The sequence below is a fragment of the Mustela erminea genome, chromosome 12 (assembly GCF_009829155.1).
Source record: "Mustela erminea isolate mMusErm1 chromosome 12, mMusErm1.Pri, whole genome shotgun sequence".
NCBI classification, from domain to species: Eukaryota; Metazoa; Chordata; class Mammalia; order Carnivora; family Mustelidae; genus Mustela; species Mustela erminea.
This window is the reverse complement of record NC_045625.1, coordinates 13,886,604-13,901,434: the sequence shown is the minus strand read 5'-3', so window position 1 is coordinate 13,901,434 and position 14,831 is coordinate 13,886,604. Positions and strand designations below refer to the sequence as shown.

Here is a 14,831-nt window from a genome sequence, read left to right as displayed (position 1 = left end):
CCCCCCACCCCCACCGCCCCCCCCAGCTTCCCAGCTTCACTCGCCCCTTCCCGAGCAGTAATGCCAAGCAGCTAAGGCTTCTGGAAAATGCTCATTTTTAGAGAGTGATGCCTACTCCCAGAATTTCACCAGCATGCTTCCATTTTCTCTAAACTCTCTTCAGATCAACAAATCTGAAAACAATCTATCTCAAAAGACTGGACGCAGGTTTGGCGTGGGGTCGGGGTGGGGAGGTTCCTCACCCACTCAGCACTTGCCACGTGCCCACTCCACCCAGCCGCGGCGACAGGCGCTGGGAAACGGAGCCGCTGAGGAGACGGGGTTCCGCCCTGAGGGGCACGCGGCTCTGATGAGGGGGCAGGCCGGTTACGGACAGGCACCCAAAGGGTGGCGGGGGCAGCCGTGAGGGCAGACAAACAGCAACAACAGCCTCCTCACAAGTGCAGTCCTCCAGAGGAATTCTCGAGGGGCCTCTGGGAGAGGGTGTGGGGGCCCAAGCGAAGGCAGAGGCAGGAAGGCACGTGGCCTGTAACGGTGAAAACCGTTCCAGCCAGAGTGAAAGGCTTCAGAAAAGGAGCAGTGAGAGGGGATATTTTAACTTTTTATTTTAGAAATTTTTAAACATACACAAATGAAAAAGAGCTCATACAAGAGCCCCTCCCCATTTACTCACACCCAGCCCTGCCCACTAGGCAGCCATGGCTGCTCCTGTTCCAACAGTATGCCCCCCACTTCCTCTGTTCCTGTATGGTTTTGAAATGAACCCCAGTACCCTTTCACCTGTAACTACCCTTGTGTGTAGAGAGAAGATCGTAGTGTGAGAAATCACTGAGGCCCAGAGGACCCACCTGCCTGTGCACAGAGCTAGGATAGAGCACGACCACTCGCCTATAGGAGACTCTCATCACCACACCTCCCTGGCACCAGATCATCTCAGCAATCCTGTAAGACACAAGTCACTCCAAGACACAGAAACTTGTTGGAATCCCTGAGTGTGGCCACTCATCACCAGTGTCACTTTGGACAAGTCACCTCATCTCTCTCAGTGTTCATGGCCTCATGGACCACGGGGATAATAATATTACCTCACAGAACAGCTCTGAGGATTGTATGAGATCATACACATGGAAGCACTTTCTAAATCTATAATAAGGAGAAGGGAGTTGGGGGAAATTGGAAGGGGAGGTGAACCATGAGACTATGGACTCTGATAAACAATCTGAGGGGTTTGAAGTTTCGGGGGGATGGGAGGTCAGGGTACCAGGTGGTAGGTATTAGAGAGGGCACGGATTGCATGGAGCACTGGGTGTGGTGAAAAAATAATGAATACTGTTATGCTGAAAATAAATTAATTAATTAAAAAAATTTTTTAAAAAAGTACAATAAAAACGAGTATTATTATTATTATTATTATTGTTATTTTTATCCTACGTTCATTAGGATAAAAAAAATCAAACAATCCAAAAATCAGACAATTTTATATATTTATTTATTTATTTATTTGAGAGAGAAAGAGAGAGAGTGCCTTGGGGGAGAGGCAGAGGAAGAGGGAGAGAAAATCTCAAACAGACACTGCAATGAGTGCAGAGCCTGGCATGGGGCTCGATCTCATGACTCTGAGATCGTGACCTGAGCCAAAACCAAGAGCCAGATGTTCAACCAAATGAGCCGCACAGGTGCCTCAAAACCAGATAATCCTTGATATAAAATAGGGTTATGTGATTTAAGTAAGGCAACCATCATCCAAGCACTTTAAGCTCCCTAAATCAATGGGGAGGGCTTTGCTGCCTCACACACCAACACTGTTTGTTCAAAATACGAGTGTCTGCGTATGTATATGATGTCCAAACAGTAACCTTACCTGTCTGGGTCCTGCAGAGACTTCACCAGATGAGTATAGATGTCCTGCTCCTTCTTCAAGACCTGAATCAGCTCTTCAGAGTCTAATTGCTGCTTTTCCTGGAAATGACAATGGGTATCTGACATGAAGGGAAGAATTTCAAAAGAGTACATCCTGACATTATGCAAACATATGTGGGTAGTTTACAAATCCAGACGGAGGTGATCCCCAGTGCCAGGCCCTGGCTCAGGTCACAGTCAGAGAGCACCACCTGCAGGAGAAGTGGAGGAATGACTGTCACCGTGTCCCTCGGAACAAAGCCAGGAGGTGTGCTTCCAACACTGAACAGCAGCTCTGAAAGGAGCACCGTTGCTGCCCGGCACAGCCCTCATGGAACTGCCACCCCTCAGGGCTGCTGGTCTTCGTTTTCTCGTCACTACCAACAGTGCCTTTCCACATCTGCTCTTGCTCCAAAGATGAGAAGTGCATCTACCCAAACCTGGTATCAGGGACAAGGGACTTACACTGAAGTAGAAAAGGCCAAGTGAGCTGCACTCTAAAGGTATCCCGAACGGAATGATGACAAAGGGATCTGAGACGGGTCTCTGCTGCTTACCAAGCATGTGACCTTAGAGACTAGCGAAAACCAGTGGGGGAAAGTCTGAACAGAGTATCGGGATATCTACATAGACCCAACACACCTCAAACTACTTATTAATGACAGGAAAAAAGAGGACCCGTAGAGTCAAGACACCTAGAGGACACCACCTTCCTAAAGCTATCAAAGAAAGTCACCGTGGCCAGCAATGAGGCAAATTGAAATCATGTACCAGCAGACAGGACACAATGAGAGGACATGCCTGCCAAAGACACGGACCTGAACCCAACCAACGAGGCGACATCAGACAAAACCCAACGGAAGGACAATCTGTGATGACTGGCTCGGACACTTCAGAAGTAGGAAGCACATGAAAGTCAAGGAAAGACGGAGAAACTATTCCAGACTGAAGACTAAAGAATCAAGACAGAGCAAAGTGTGATCCTGAATTGGGTCCTCAGGCTATGAGGGGCTTGGTGGGACAAGCGGTGGAACAGCAGCGAGTCTGAGGATCGGAAGTCGTGGAGAGTCTGCTTATACCCACTCCTGACGGCTGTGCCGGGCTGAGCAGGACAGTGTCCCTGCTCCCAGGAAGTACACACTAAAGTATTCAGCGGTGACAGGGCTCCACGTGGGCGACATACTCTCGGATGCCTCGGGAAAAGTAAGATCCTTGATTCCTGAAACAAGCCTGCAAGTGTGAAATTATTTCAGAATAAGATAAGAACGTGAAAATAAATACTTAGCGTGCAGAATATCTAGCACGGTGTCCTGCGTGGACTGGATATGCTCCCTGAACGCCGGGGTGGGGGGGGATCCCTCCATGCCCCGGGGTTGCACACTGAGGGCAGCCCCCGTCCTTCCTGCTGACCCAGGCTTCCTCCTAAAGTCAACACAGCATCTAGGACAGGGGCTTGTAACCCCACAGAAACTGTGGGAATACTGTTCCTGCCACGAACCACAGCAGCATCCGCATTTTCCTGTGACTCGGCCATCAAAAGAAATAGCTAGTCTGTGTGTGTCCCAGGCACCTCGAGTATCCTGAAGTACTTACTCTCATCACTACTTCATAACCACGGCGGTACCACACTCACCCCACAACCTCGTCGTCGAGCACGTTAACAGAGAAGCGCCACTTCCAAAGCGTCTTTCTAAATACTCTGATGACCGAATTTCAACGCAGTTGGTTTCCTTTATAATGCTATGCATATATTTTACGCATTTAAATCCTCTTCCAGCGAAGAGATCCCTGGCTTCAGCAGACTACGGTGGGGATGCAGAGGGCAAAAAAGGTCATGAGCCCCTGACCTGCAGGGATGCGGCTAAGCTTCTCGCCCCAAGCAAAACCAGGCAGAGGCACCACCTGCTAAGGGGAGGGGTTGCAAATGCAAAACCACCATTCTGGTCATGATAAGTCAGTTACCCAGACTGCTAGAAATGTCAGGCCCTTTTGTAAATCGTGCCACATGTCACTGGCACAAGGAGCTCCCATCTGCTTAGTGTGCACAGTGACAGTGTCATGTGGGATTCTCCGGGCTCCCACCTGTACACACCATGTGTGTCGACAGAGGGTCCCAGGGAAGAGCCCAGGCAAGAATCTAACAGGCTAACCAGACAACGTCAGCCACCATGCTCAGTGCTCCCTGTGCTTTTTCTCACTGAGTCCTCAAAACAACCCAATGAGCTTAGGTGCTACCCCTCCCCTCATTTCCGTGATGAGGGGACTGTGGCACAGAGGGCCATCAGCAGGCCCAAGGTCGGGGGGAGAGGTAGGGTGTGGGCCCAGGCAGCCAGACTCTGAGGCCCGTGCTCTTCAGTTCACCCATCAATGCTGCACACTGGACGCAGAGCACTGGGACACTTGACAGGGTCACACGGTCATTGTCAGCCATGTAAAAGGCAGCCGAAAATGACAGAGAAAATAAAAACCCACTGCTTCTTGAGAACTGACCATGAAGGGCAGTGATGGTTAAGAGTGTGTGACCCAGGGGCGCCTGTGTGGCTCAGTGGGTTAAGCCTCTGCTTTCGGCTCAGGTCATGATCCCAGGCTCCTGGGATCAAGCCCTGCATCGGGCTCTCTGCTCAGCAGGAGCCTGCTTCCCCCTCTCTCTCTGCCTGCCTCTCTGCCTGTTTGTGATCTCTCTCTCTGTGTGCCAAATATATAAATTTTAAAAACTTAAAAAAAAAAAAGAGTATGTGACCCTACTAACTGTGTGACCTTGAGCGAGTTCCTCAACCTCTCTGTTTCAGTATCTGAACCTATAGATGAAGGTAATGACTCTACATAGCTCAGAGGGTTGTGACGGAGATTTAATGACTTAATCTACACAAAGTTCTCACAGTGATGCCTGGCACAAAGTCAATACTTGGTAAGTGTCAGCCATACTTCTATTCCTATGTCCTGGGACTTTGCTGGGCGCTTTACACATATCATCTCTAAATGAAACCAGGGAGGTGTGTGAAGCTTCCCATTTTTCAGATGAAAAGATTGATTCTCTGAGAAAAGAATATTTGTTTGAGTCCATCCAGCTAATAAGTGGCAGTCAGATTTGTGCTCAGGTATGTCACTTCAAAGCCAGTCAGGAAGGGCTAGGAAAAGAACAGGTAAATACGGACTTCTGTTGCATGGAGTAGACTCCAGACGTGGAATGCAGGTGCCCAGTGAAACAATCCTGACTCTGGCCCCTGTGTCTTAACTGGACGGCGGTGAACCAGGCCGCAGAGGACACCCTGCAAGGTCAGGGCCAGGCTGTCTGGCTCAACTCCCCTCTACAGCTCCTCCAAACCCTCTCTCCCGAGCCCCCAGCCTCCCCCCACCAGCTGACCCACACCTGCCCTTCCCTTCTCCCTGTTCTTCTCAGTGGAACGAAGGAAGCCTCTGGCTGCGTTCCCGGGGTGGGGGGTCAGGGAGGGGGGCTCCTCCCCTCTGCAGAGACCGTCATTCACCCCTCTCCACTGACACACTCCCAGCACCCTACAGGGTCTGCTTAGGCCAAATTCTCACCAGGAGGCCTTCCTTGACTGAGAAAAATGCCCTCTTCTGGCCCCCAGGGTACTCTGTTCACTTTCACTCCACAGCCAGTGTACCAACCACCTGGTGACAGGCCCAAGGGCCCCGTGTCGGCAGCCGTGGCCCCGGCCAGGCACAGTACCTGGTGCAGACCAAATGCTGCCCCAGATACTTGCTGACCTGATGATTAAGTAGGTAAGAGGAAAACACAGGGACCAACGTGAATCTTAAGAGCAGAGATTCCTGTGGATATTTTACATAATGGAAGTCAGAGTGAGTCAACGTCTTCCTAGAAGCAAATAGCTCACCCATGTTAAATAAATGAACTCTACAGAGCCATTTGGGTCCCATTTCATCAATCACCTATTCCCCTGCGTTGAATCATGCCCCATTAGAATGAAGTCATTTGGCTCCCTCAGCAGAGCTGACAAACCGGCAGATCTCCTCGGCGTAGAGGCAGTGGGGCCAGGCTGCCCCGAGGGGAGAGACAAGAAGCACCTGCTCAGCAGGAACAAGCCACCGCACCCCCACTCCTGCTCCTCCAAACAAGAAACAACCCAGACAGGGGCCTCTCATCCCAAAGACCATGACAACCACACACCTACCGGTGTCTGACTCTGTGGTTTACTCCCCACGGCCCTTGGTGTGACCACCTAGCTCACCACTTCCCTGTGTCATCTGAAAACAGTCCCTAAAACATGGGGGCAAGACCCTGGAAGAGGACTCGCTCAGTGAGCCAGGCCCCTGGACCCATGCCAAACCAGGATGATTCTGTCTTCAGATTCAGAGATTTCAACTGAGAAACCAGAAGTCCGGGATGCTGGGTGTGTGTCATATCAAACACAGACCTAGAGTCTAAGGCTTCTGGTGTCCACAGGGCCGCCACAGTCTCACCCTGTCCAAGACACGGCTATTCAGCTCTCGCTGGGCACCTGGGAAAGCCCCCGGCGTACCAGCAGTTAAGTACTCCCTTCCAGCACTGTTGCTGTGACCACACGACTCAATGTTGGATCCTACAGCTTACACCCAGAGAGCCTTAACTAGTGACTAATGCATTGGGTTATTTCCAGTCCTATCGGGACATAAGCATGGAAGTCCCCCATCTACAGATCAGGAAGGTGAGTTTCAGACAGATTAAGTGACCTGCCCAAGGTCACAGAACTAGAAAGAAGAACTGACGTTCCAACACCAAATCCAGAGCATTCCCTGCTCTGCCGGGCTTCCTCAATGACTTGAAGGAAACACATGTAAGGCGCAGACCACAATCTGAAGGGGCGGCAGATATGTAAAGAGAAAGCTTAATGGCTCCCCTCTTGGTAAGCAGGGCAATTTAGCGGCCTAGTAGATGGATGGCGTCTGCTTTGGTAGGTATGTCACAGCTCAGCAACAAAGACATTTATTTTAATACTCAGGAAACTCAGCACTGATGTCCCAACCATCTCAATAGCCAGGCTATAAATCTCTGGCCACAGCACAAGTTAAATACAGTCAGTGTGCTTTCCTCCCCGTTCTTCAATTCCCTGATCACCCAGCATTAATTCTCAGGATCACACAGTGATTAGAGGCAAAAGAGACTGCCCTGAGTCCACGGAGACCTCATCACAGCCTCAAGTTCTTTGTAGAAATGGGCAGAGGATAAACCCTAAATCAACACAAAGTGGCCAAAGGCACCGCAGAAGAAATCCACGTTTTCTAGAGAGAAAGAAGTACAGCACACCTTTCCTGGGGAGGAGAAAACCATAGGCTGTAACAGTCAGGACTGTGTAGATGTGGGCACCAAGAAATTTATAATTCCAAAACGATCATTTATAATTCTTTATCCACAATTTGCAATTAGTCTTGCAGAACAGAATTAAAGCCTTTGCTGAAGTACTTGGGCATTCTGCACAGTAATTTAAACATCACCAGGATCCAAGTGTAACTGAAAATGATATGACTTTTTACATGTGGTTCTGTGAAGTGCAGACAGCGCCCAGTGCAAGAAACCAAAAAAGTGGTAGCTGATCAAACTAGTGAGATGAAACTGTAAAACACTCAGCCTGTTCAATAAATCTATAAACATCTCATTCAACATTTAGACACATTTTCTATGACTGAAACGGGATTCAAAATAGCAAAGTTTGATGAAATGCACTCAAATCAGTGAAGATCTGTCCATCTAAAACACTGTGATGGGCTGCTACCTTGTTTCAAAACACTGAACTGTGCCTTATTACAGGTTTTTTTTCAAAGATCTTATTTAGGGGCACCTGGGTGGCTCAGTGGGTTAAAGCCTCTACCTTTGGCTCAGGTCATGATCCCAGGGTCCTGGGATCGAGCCCCACATAGGGCTCTCTGCTCTGCAGGGAACCTGCTTCCTCCTCTCTCTCTGCCTGCCTCTCTACTTGCTTGTGATCCCTGTCTGTCAAATAAATAAATAAAGTCTTAAAAAAAAAAAAAGATCTTATTTAGTTATGAAAGAGTGTGTGAGCAGGGGGAGGGGCAGATCAGGAGGGAGAGGAAGAGGATCTCAAGCGGACTCAGCACTGAGCGTGGAGCCCCATGTGGCCTCAATCTCATGACCCTGAGATCATGACCTGAGCCAAAACCAAGAGTCGGATGCCTAACCAACTGAGCCACCCAGGCGCCCCCAGGTTAGTGTACTTCCTAACAGCCGATTAAACTTGGCCAAAATCGAGTAACTATATGCAAGATTGACTCACAAAATATTAGCCCTCTGAGATTTAGTTATTGGACGTGCCTGACATTCCCCAAGTGGTGACAGAGCCCAGAGAAATATCCTGGCCTCCAGACTTCTGGCCCAGCCCAGGAGTTCCACTACTCCATGCTGACACTTTCATTCAAGAGAAACGGCAAGATGCAAGTCCACGAATGGTCAGAGTTAAGAAAAAGCCCCCACTTGCAGCCACTGATGCCCCCCAGAGCAGGGCTGATGCTGAGCTGACCCACAGCCCAATAGCTACTACCAACGACCCAACCAGCCCATTGGCCCCAGCCCCTCCCCCAAAACCCCTCAGGGACCTCAGGGACCTCTCCAAGAGCCAGTAACTAGAGCATTGGTCTCTGCACGAGAGCAGGGACTCCAGCCCCACTGCCTGAGCCTGTTCTGATGCCCGTGCTGCACCGGTTGTTAATTATTTTGAAAATCACCCTTCATAAAACCACAAGTCTGATCAGAGCCATTCATCAAAGAACTAATTTGCGTAAGAGAGTTCTCTGTCTTCGGAATGTATGGACTTAATTAAAGCCAGGTTTAAAAAAACAAAACTTGGCCTACGATGAGCTCCTCTCCTTTCCCATATCTGGCTGCCGAGTTGCATTACATGCAAGCTGGGGTGGGGGCGTGGATTCAGAACAATCTGTATGCGTCTCTCGCAAACCAATCTAATTAATCATTCATTCATTCACTCAACAAACACTTACGTCCTAGGCCAAGGACTGGGCTAGGCATTGGGATTTAGACATCAATCCCAGTTCCTTAACCTAAGGTGCCCAACCCTGGTGTGTAGGGGCTCCGGTGAGGGCAGCAGGAAGGCGGATCCTGTAACATCAACGCAAGGATGGGCATGCAAAGTGCCGTGTACCAGGGAGGAAGAGATGTCACTGCCAAGCAGCCTCAGGGAAGGGGACAGCAGCGGGGCACTTTCGGGGATGTTCAGGAGTCACCCAGTAAACAAGAAAAGCCACTCCAGGCAGATGGAACAGCATATGCAAAGGCACAGGGAAAGGTGCAGACACAGCATTTTCAGAAACATGCAAGAAGTCAGCTGTCATTAGAGATGATGCAGAGCGACCTGAGGCCACACCAGGAAGGGCTTGCTGGCTCAGTTTCTGTGTGTATTCGAACAGGAAAACTTTCTTAATGTAGAAATGACATACAAAGAGATTACACAGTTGAGAGGTAAACCCTGGGACAGCAAATACGGGGCTCATCTCTAACTAAGCTGTGACTTACAGTTTCCTGTGTGGTACAAACACCAGCACTCAGCCCAAGGGTACTCATCTCTAAGGCAGACAGTCTAAGAACCCTCCTCCGACCTCTTATGAGTTCAATCACTGGCAGGAAGGCACCGCTCTAGGTAACGAGGAGTTACCACACGCGTGTCAGGAAGCACATGAACTCACCTGCACACATTCAAGTCCAGCCAAGCTTACCTCTGAGAAGATGCGGCTGCTGCCTAGTGACTGCTGCGAGCACTTTTCGGAGAAGCCCTCCATCCTGACCCCGAGCTCCCCTCCGGTCTGTGAAGGATAAGTCTGCTGTACTGCTTCCAAACCTTTTCCACTGAATTTCTAAGGAAATAAAACAAATCACAAGAAAGTTTTCAACAAGAGAAAAAATTTTAACAGACTGTCCAAAACTCTTTAAGGAAAAACATTTTATTTTTTCTTCACATTTTTTTCCTCAAAAAAAATTTCCATCATCCCCAAATACTAGGCAATTTCAAAATTAATGCAAGTGCCTTTGTTATTTGCTACCAGGGGAAAAGCAGCCCGCAGCCATGGCATTGGCAGGGGTGGCAGCAGTCATTACAAAGTGCCCTTTTCCTCACCCCTCAGATGGCCGCCCAGTGGGTATGGAGGACCAAGCCCAGGCCCTGGCCTCATAGGATGGGGTTCCCATCCTGGGTCCCCCTTGGCCAAGGTGTGGCCTCTGGGTCTATTTCCTATCCTAGGAGGTTACTGAGGTGATTAGAGAAACTGTACATCGCAACCCAACAAAACCCAGTCTTTCTCAAAATATCACACATTTGACAAAACTTAAACCATCTATTATCTACGAGGAGATCTGACTTCTAGGAAGAAAGGCTGTGACTGTTGTTTCGGGGTCTGGTTGCATGTGAAAGGGTCCTTCGTATTGATGCACATCACTGATCCCTTCAGAAGGTCTGGCATTCGACAACATGATAAGACTAGAGACCGTCTCTCTAGTCTTTTGGCCAAGTTCAAGCATAGAACCTATTCCTAACTATTTAAAACCTAGTAACTCCTTAACGAGGTCTCTGTCCACTTTAGGTCAAAAATTAAGGGCAAGAACCACATCTTATTTCTAAGTACCTATCAGAATTACTTCAGCATGTCAAACGTTTATGAGAAATTAGATGAGCACAAACACAAAAGAAACAGAGGCAACTTCTTACAAAAACCTGTTAAACTATAAACAGTAAAAACAAATCAAATGACCAACACAGACTTTCGAGAACTGCCATCATACAGCTGTGCTTGACTCACACTTTCTATTTTCCTTTTCTAGAAGTCCAAATATACGTGCACACTGTTTAACAACAGTCGGCAAGGCTTACTTGAAAAACTGCCCCCCCCCACACTTCTCACCTCCGGGTCCCACTCCCAGAAAAAAACAACTTCCAACTCCTCAGGCTCTTCTACTATTTGCATTACATTACTACTCTCACCTGATTGACTTCTTGTTTTTTTTGTTTTTTTTTTAAGTAGGCTCCACACTCTGGAGCCCAGCAGGAGGCTTGAACTCACGACCCTGAGATCATGCCCTGAGCCAAGATCAAGAGTCAGGCACTCAACTGACAGAGCTACCCAGGCTTCTTAAGATTTATCTCTTGGCTCCTACCACAGGAGTTTAAGGACTTAGTTCTTATAACGTCTGCCCCACCCCCAGAAATCATCCTCATAGTTACAACACAATTTCGGTTCAATCAATAGTCCGCATTCGCACTGTTAGGACCACACAAACACTGGGCACAACTCACCCATCTAGCCTTCTGAGATTACATTTCCTTCCGGATTTGTTTCTTTGCTTTCCTTGGAATCAGTAACAACTGCTTTACTGTATTTATTCATTTAGTTCATAAAACTAAATTAGGTACTTAAGGTAGACTTATCTCTAAACTCTCTTAAGAGAATTTTCTTTTTTTAAAGATTTTATTTATTTATTTGACAGACGGAGATCACAAGTAGGCAGAGAGGCAGGCAGAGAAAGAGGAGGAAGCAGGCTCCCCGATGAGCAGAGAGCCCAATGCGGGGCTCAATCCCAGGACCCCGAGATCATGACCTGAGCCAAAAGCAGAGGCTTTAATCCACTGAGACACCCAGGCACCCCTTAAGAGAATTTTAAAATGCCTTTAGATGGGGCCAGACACATCAGGTCAATGATGGGTTCCATTTCCACTTCTTGGAGAAATCCCAGCTGAGGCCCTGTCTCAAGAGCTCAAATACAAGCTCTCTGCATCCTGGGCCTTCAGGTCACCACATCCCAAGAGAATCCCCTACTTGCTGGATCCCACGTCTCTCTCCTTTTGGGCTTCTTCCTCATTTGCATGGGATCACTGTCCAGGTGTTCCCTGCATGGGCTCCCCAGGAGGCAGAGGGTTTTTGGCACTGAATGGCGGGGAACTGCTTTATTTGCCCTCACTCTTGCTGCTGGCTCAGCTGAGTATGTAATGCTGGGCTGGACACCATTCTTCCTCAGCAATCTGGAAGCCCTGCTCTCCTGCCTTCTGGCCTCCAGTATCGCTGCTGAGAGTTCCGGTGTCATTCCAGCTCTGGGCCCTTCACATCTCACCTCGGAACCTTTCAGATCCTCTCTGCATCCTCACGTGCTATGATTTCACAAGGGCATGGGCATCTCACCATTATTTGTGCTAGAAGGAGAGGGACCGTTTCAATGCACAGGTGCCTGTCCCTTCAACTCTGCAAGCTCTCCCATTGCTTTGAGGATTCCCTTCCCTCTGCTTTGCGTGCCCATCTCTCAGGCCTCTGGTCAATCACATACTGGAACTTCTGAATCAGGCCTTTCCCTCTCATTTCCTCACCTCTCTGTTTCTCTGTTGGATTCTATTTTCTAGAAGATTCACTCAACTTTATCCTCCAGTATTTCTGACTCTCCTATTAAACTCATTATATCTGTAATCATACTTCCGATTTCCAATAGCTCGTTCTTCTTTTCCAAGTATCTTTTTTATCCGATCCTGATCTTAGTTCTTATCTAAAGATTACACTATTGAGGTCTTTTAAAGCTGTCTGGTTGCTTCTCATCCTTCTATTTCCATGGCCTCTACATAGCCTTGTTCTGTCTGGCTGGCTTTCCTCTTACACACTTTCCCCCTGTTTGGGGAGCTCAGGCCCCCCATCTACCTTTAAAGGGAAGAGTGCTCAGAAGCTCTGAGTGTGGGAAGAACACACCGACGGCAGGCTCCCTGGCAGAGGACCAGGTGGGGACGGACTCGTTCTGTTGGAAGATACCCATCTGTCTTTCCTCCACTCAGAGGACTCTCAATGTTGAGGATGCACATTTCCACACCCGTTTTCATTCAAGAGACCCACTCCTGCCTTTAGGTGCATCTGGTGACCCACTTCCCCCATCCCCGGTTTATTAAGGTCACCAGAGAGGAAACCACATGCTCCCCCCCCCCATCTCCTGCTAGTGAAGAGAAAGGTCACCTAACTGCCCAGCGTTCCCGCCAAATCTCCCCATTACACAGGGACCAGGTCCCTCTACTGCCTGCTGAGCTGCTCTGGGCTCTGTAGGCTACACCAGCTTGCTTCTTGTTGGCTTTTCACCCCAAAGGCATGGAGCAGAGTGCTCTTAGTCCTGTGGGCTTGTATCTTTCACCCCTCCACTGTCTCTTTAACAAGGTTCCAGGAGGAAGTAGAGCTCAACACCCGTGTTGAACCCACCACTGTCACCTGTCAGCCTGCACTAAATCAGACCTTCGCTACACGATCAGACAGGAAGGGTATTCCCAGACCAAATGGGGACAGTTAAAGGAAAAGCACAGAGGGGTGAGAGGGCCTGGCACACCACGGAGCAGCAGACACTCACACCAGAAGTACCGTTGTGAAGCGAGCTGGCCACTAAGGCGGAACAGGCCAGGGCCTCCATCGGGCTCTGCCGTGGACCGTCTCATGACCCAGAACAAGGTCCTTTCCTTCTTGCTGGTGGCTGATGCCCACAGCACATAAAGGAAGCTCTGATGTTCTGACATAAAGCAATGAAGACTATCGTCATTGTTGCCAGCCTTATTTTTATACAAACGTTTCTGCAAAAGAGTTTTTAAAGAAAGAAGCCTGTGGGGGCACTTGGGTGGCTCAGTGGATTGGGCCTCTGCCTTCGGCTCAGGTGAAAGATCAGATCACCCTGATCTCAGGGTTTGGGATCGAGCCCCACATCGGGCTCTCTGCTCGGCAGGGAGCCTGCTTCCTCCTCTCTCTCTCTGCCTGCCTCTCTGCCTACTTGTGATCTCTGAATATCAAATGAATAAATAAAAATCTTTTTAAAAAAAGAAAACAGCCTATGCCAAGTCAACAGATTGAAATACAAAAGAAAAAGAAGTTATGGTACCTGAAGCAACAAGTCCTTTGGATCGATGCTTCCTGTTAGACTTCTGATCATTTGTTCTTGACTGTGCAATTTCTTATTACTTTCACTCAAAAGACTCTTGTAACGATTCTCCACGGCTTTCTCTCTTTCATTCACTTCATCACGTAGTTTTTCAACTTCATTTCTAAGGTCCTACCCGAAGAAAAAGAAAAAATAGAACTTACTTGATAAGCACTTCAAGATGATCATCTCTCCTGCTTACCGCTATACGAGAGCAAGCTAACACGTGCATTTAACAATGTGCACTTCCTTCTCTTTTAAAGTCTGATGAAAACCAGCTTTAAGAAGCAGCCGAAATCTGGAAAAAGCTTTATGCACAGATATTTAGCACAACATTGTTTGCAATACTGAAAAAAAAAAAAACACAACTAAATATCCAATGATTGGGAATTAATTACTTTTTTAAAACATAAGGAATTAACTATAAAGAATATGGCATTTTGGGGCACCTGGGTGGCTCAGTGGGTTAAAGCCTTTGCCTTTGGCTCGGGTCATGATCTCAGGGTCCTGGGATCAAGCCCCGCATTGGGCTCTCTGCTCAGTGGGGAGCCTGCTTCCCCCTCTCTCTCTGCCTGCTTCTCTGCCTACTTGTAATAATAAATAAATAAAATCTTTTAAAAAAAAAAAAAGAATATGATATTTAAAGAAGTGCAAAATTATGGCACTGGCTGGCTCAGTTGGTTAAGCATCTGACTCTAGAAACTCAGCTTCAGCTCAGGTTTCGGCTGAGATTAAGATCTCAGGGTCCCAGGATTGAGCTCCGTGTTGGGCTTGGCCCTCACCTGAGAACCAGCTCGTCCCTCTCCCTCTGCTCCTTCCCTCACCCCACACTGCACACTCTCGCTCTCAAATAAATAAAATCTTTTTTTTTTAAATGCACAATTATGAGGAAAACAAACACTATACAATATGATGCCGATTGTCTCCTAAATCTTTATACAAAATATCGTTGAGGCTATGAGGAAACACATCAAAAAGAGTAACAGTATACCTAAACAGAGGGGCTGTGGGGACTTTCAATTGATTT

The 14,831-nt window shown here is 48.2% G+C and overlaps 1 protein-coding gene across 6 annotated transcripts in view; it reads right to left on the bottom strand.

The window, feature by feature from the left end:
* CDK5RAP2 (CDK5 regulatory subunit associated protein 2) overlaps positions 1-14,831 on the bottom strand; it is a 176,877-nt gene that overhangs the window by 80,639 nt on the left and 81,407 nt on the right. For all 6 annotated transcript variants that reach the window (XM_032307032.1, XM_032307028.1, XM_032307030.1 and 3 more), the window contains 3 exons: positions 13,766-13,936; positions 9,604-9,741; positions 1,862-1,959 (listed from right to left, as the gene is read on the bottom strand). In XM_032307032.1, coding sequence (XP_032162923.1) covers positions 1,862-1,959; positions 9,604-9,741; positions 13,766-13,936 — 407 coding nt within the window. The remainder of the gene's footprint in view (positions 1-1,861; positions 1,960-9,603; positions 9,742-13,765; positions 13,937-14,831) is intronic.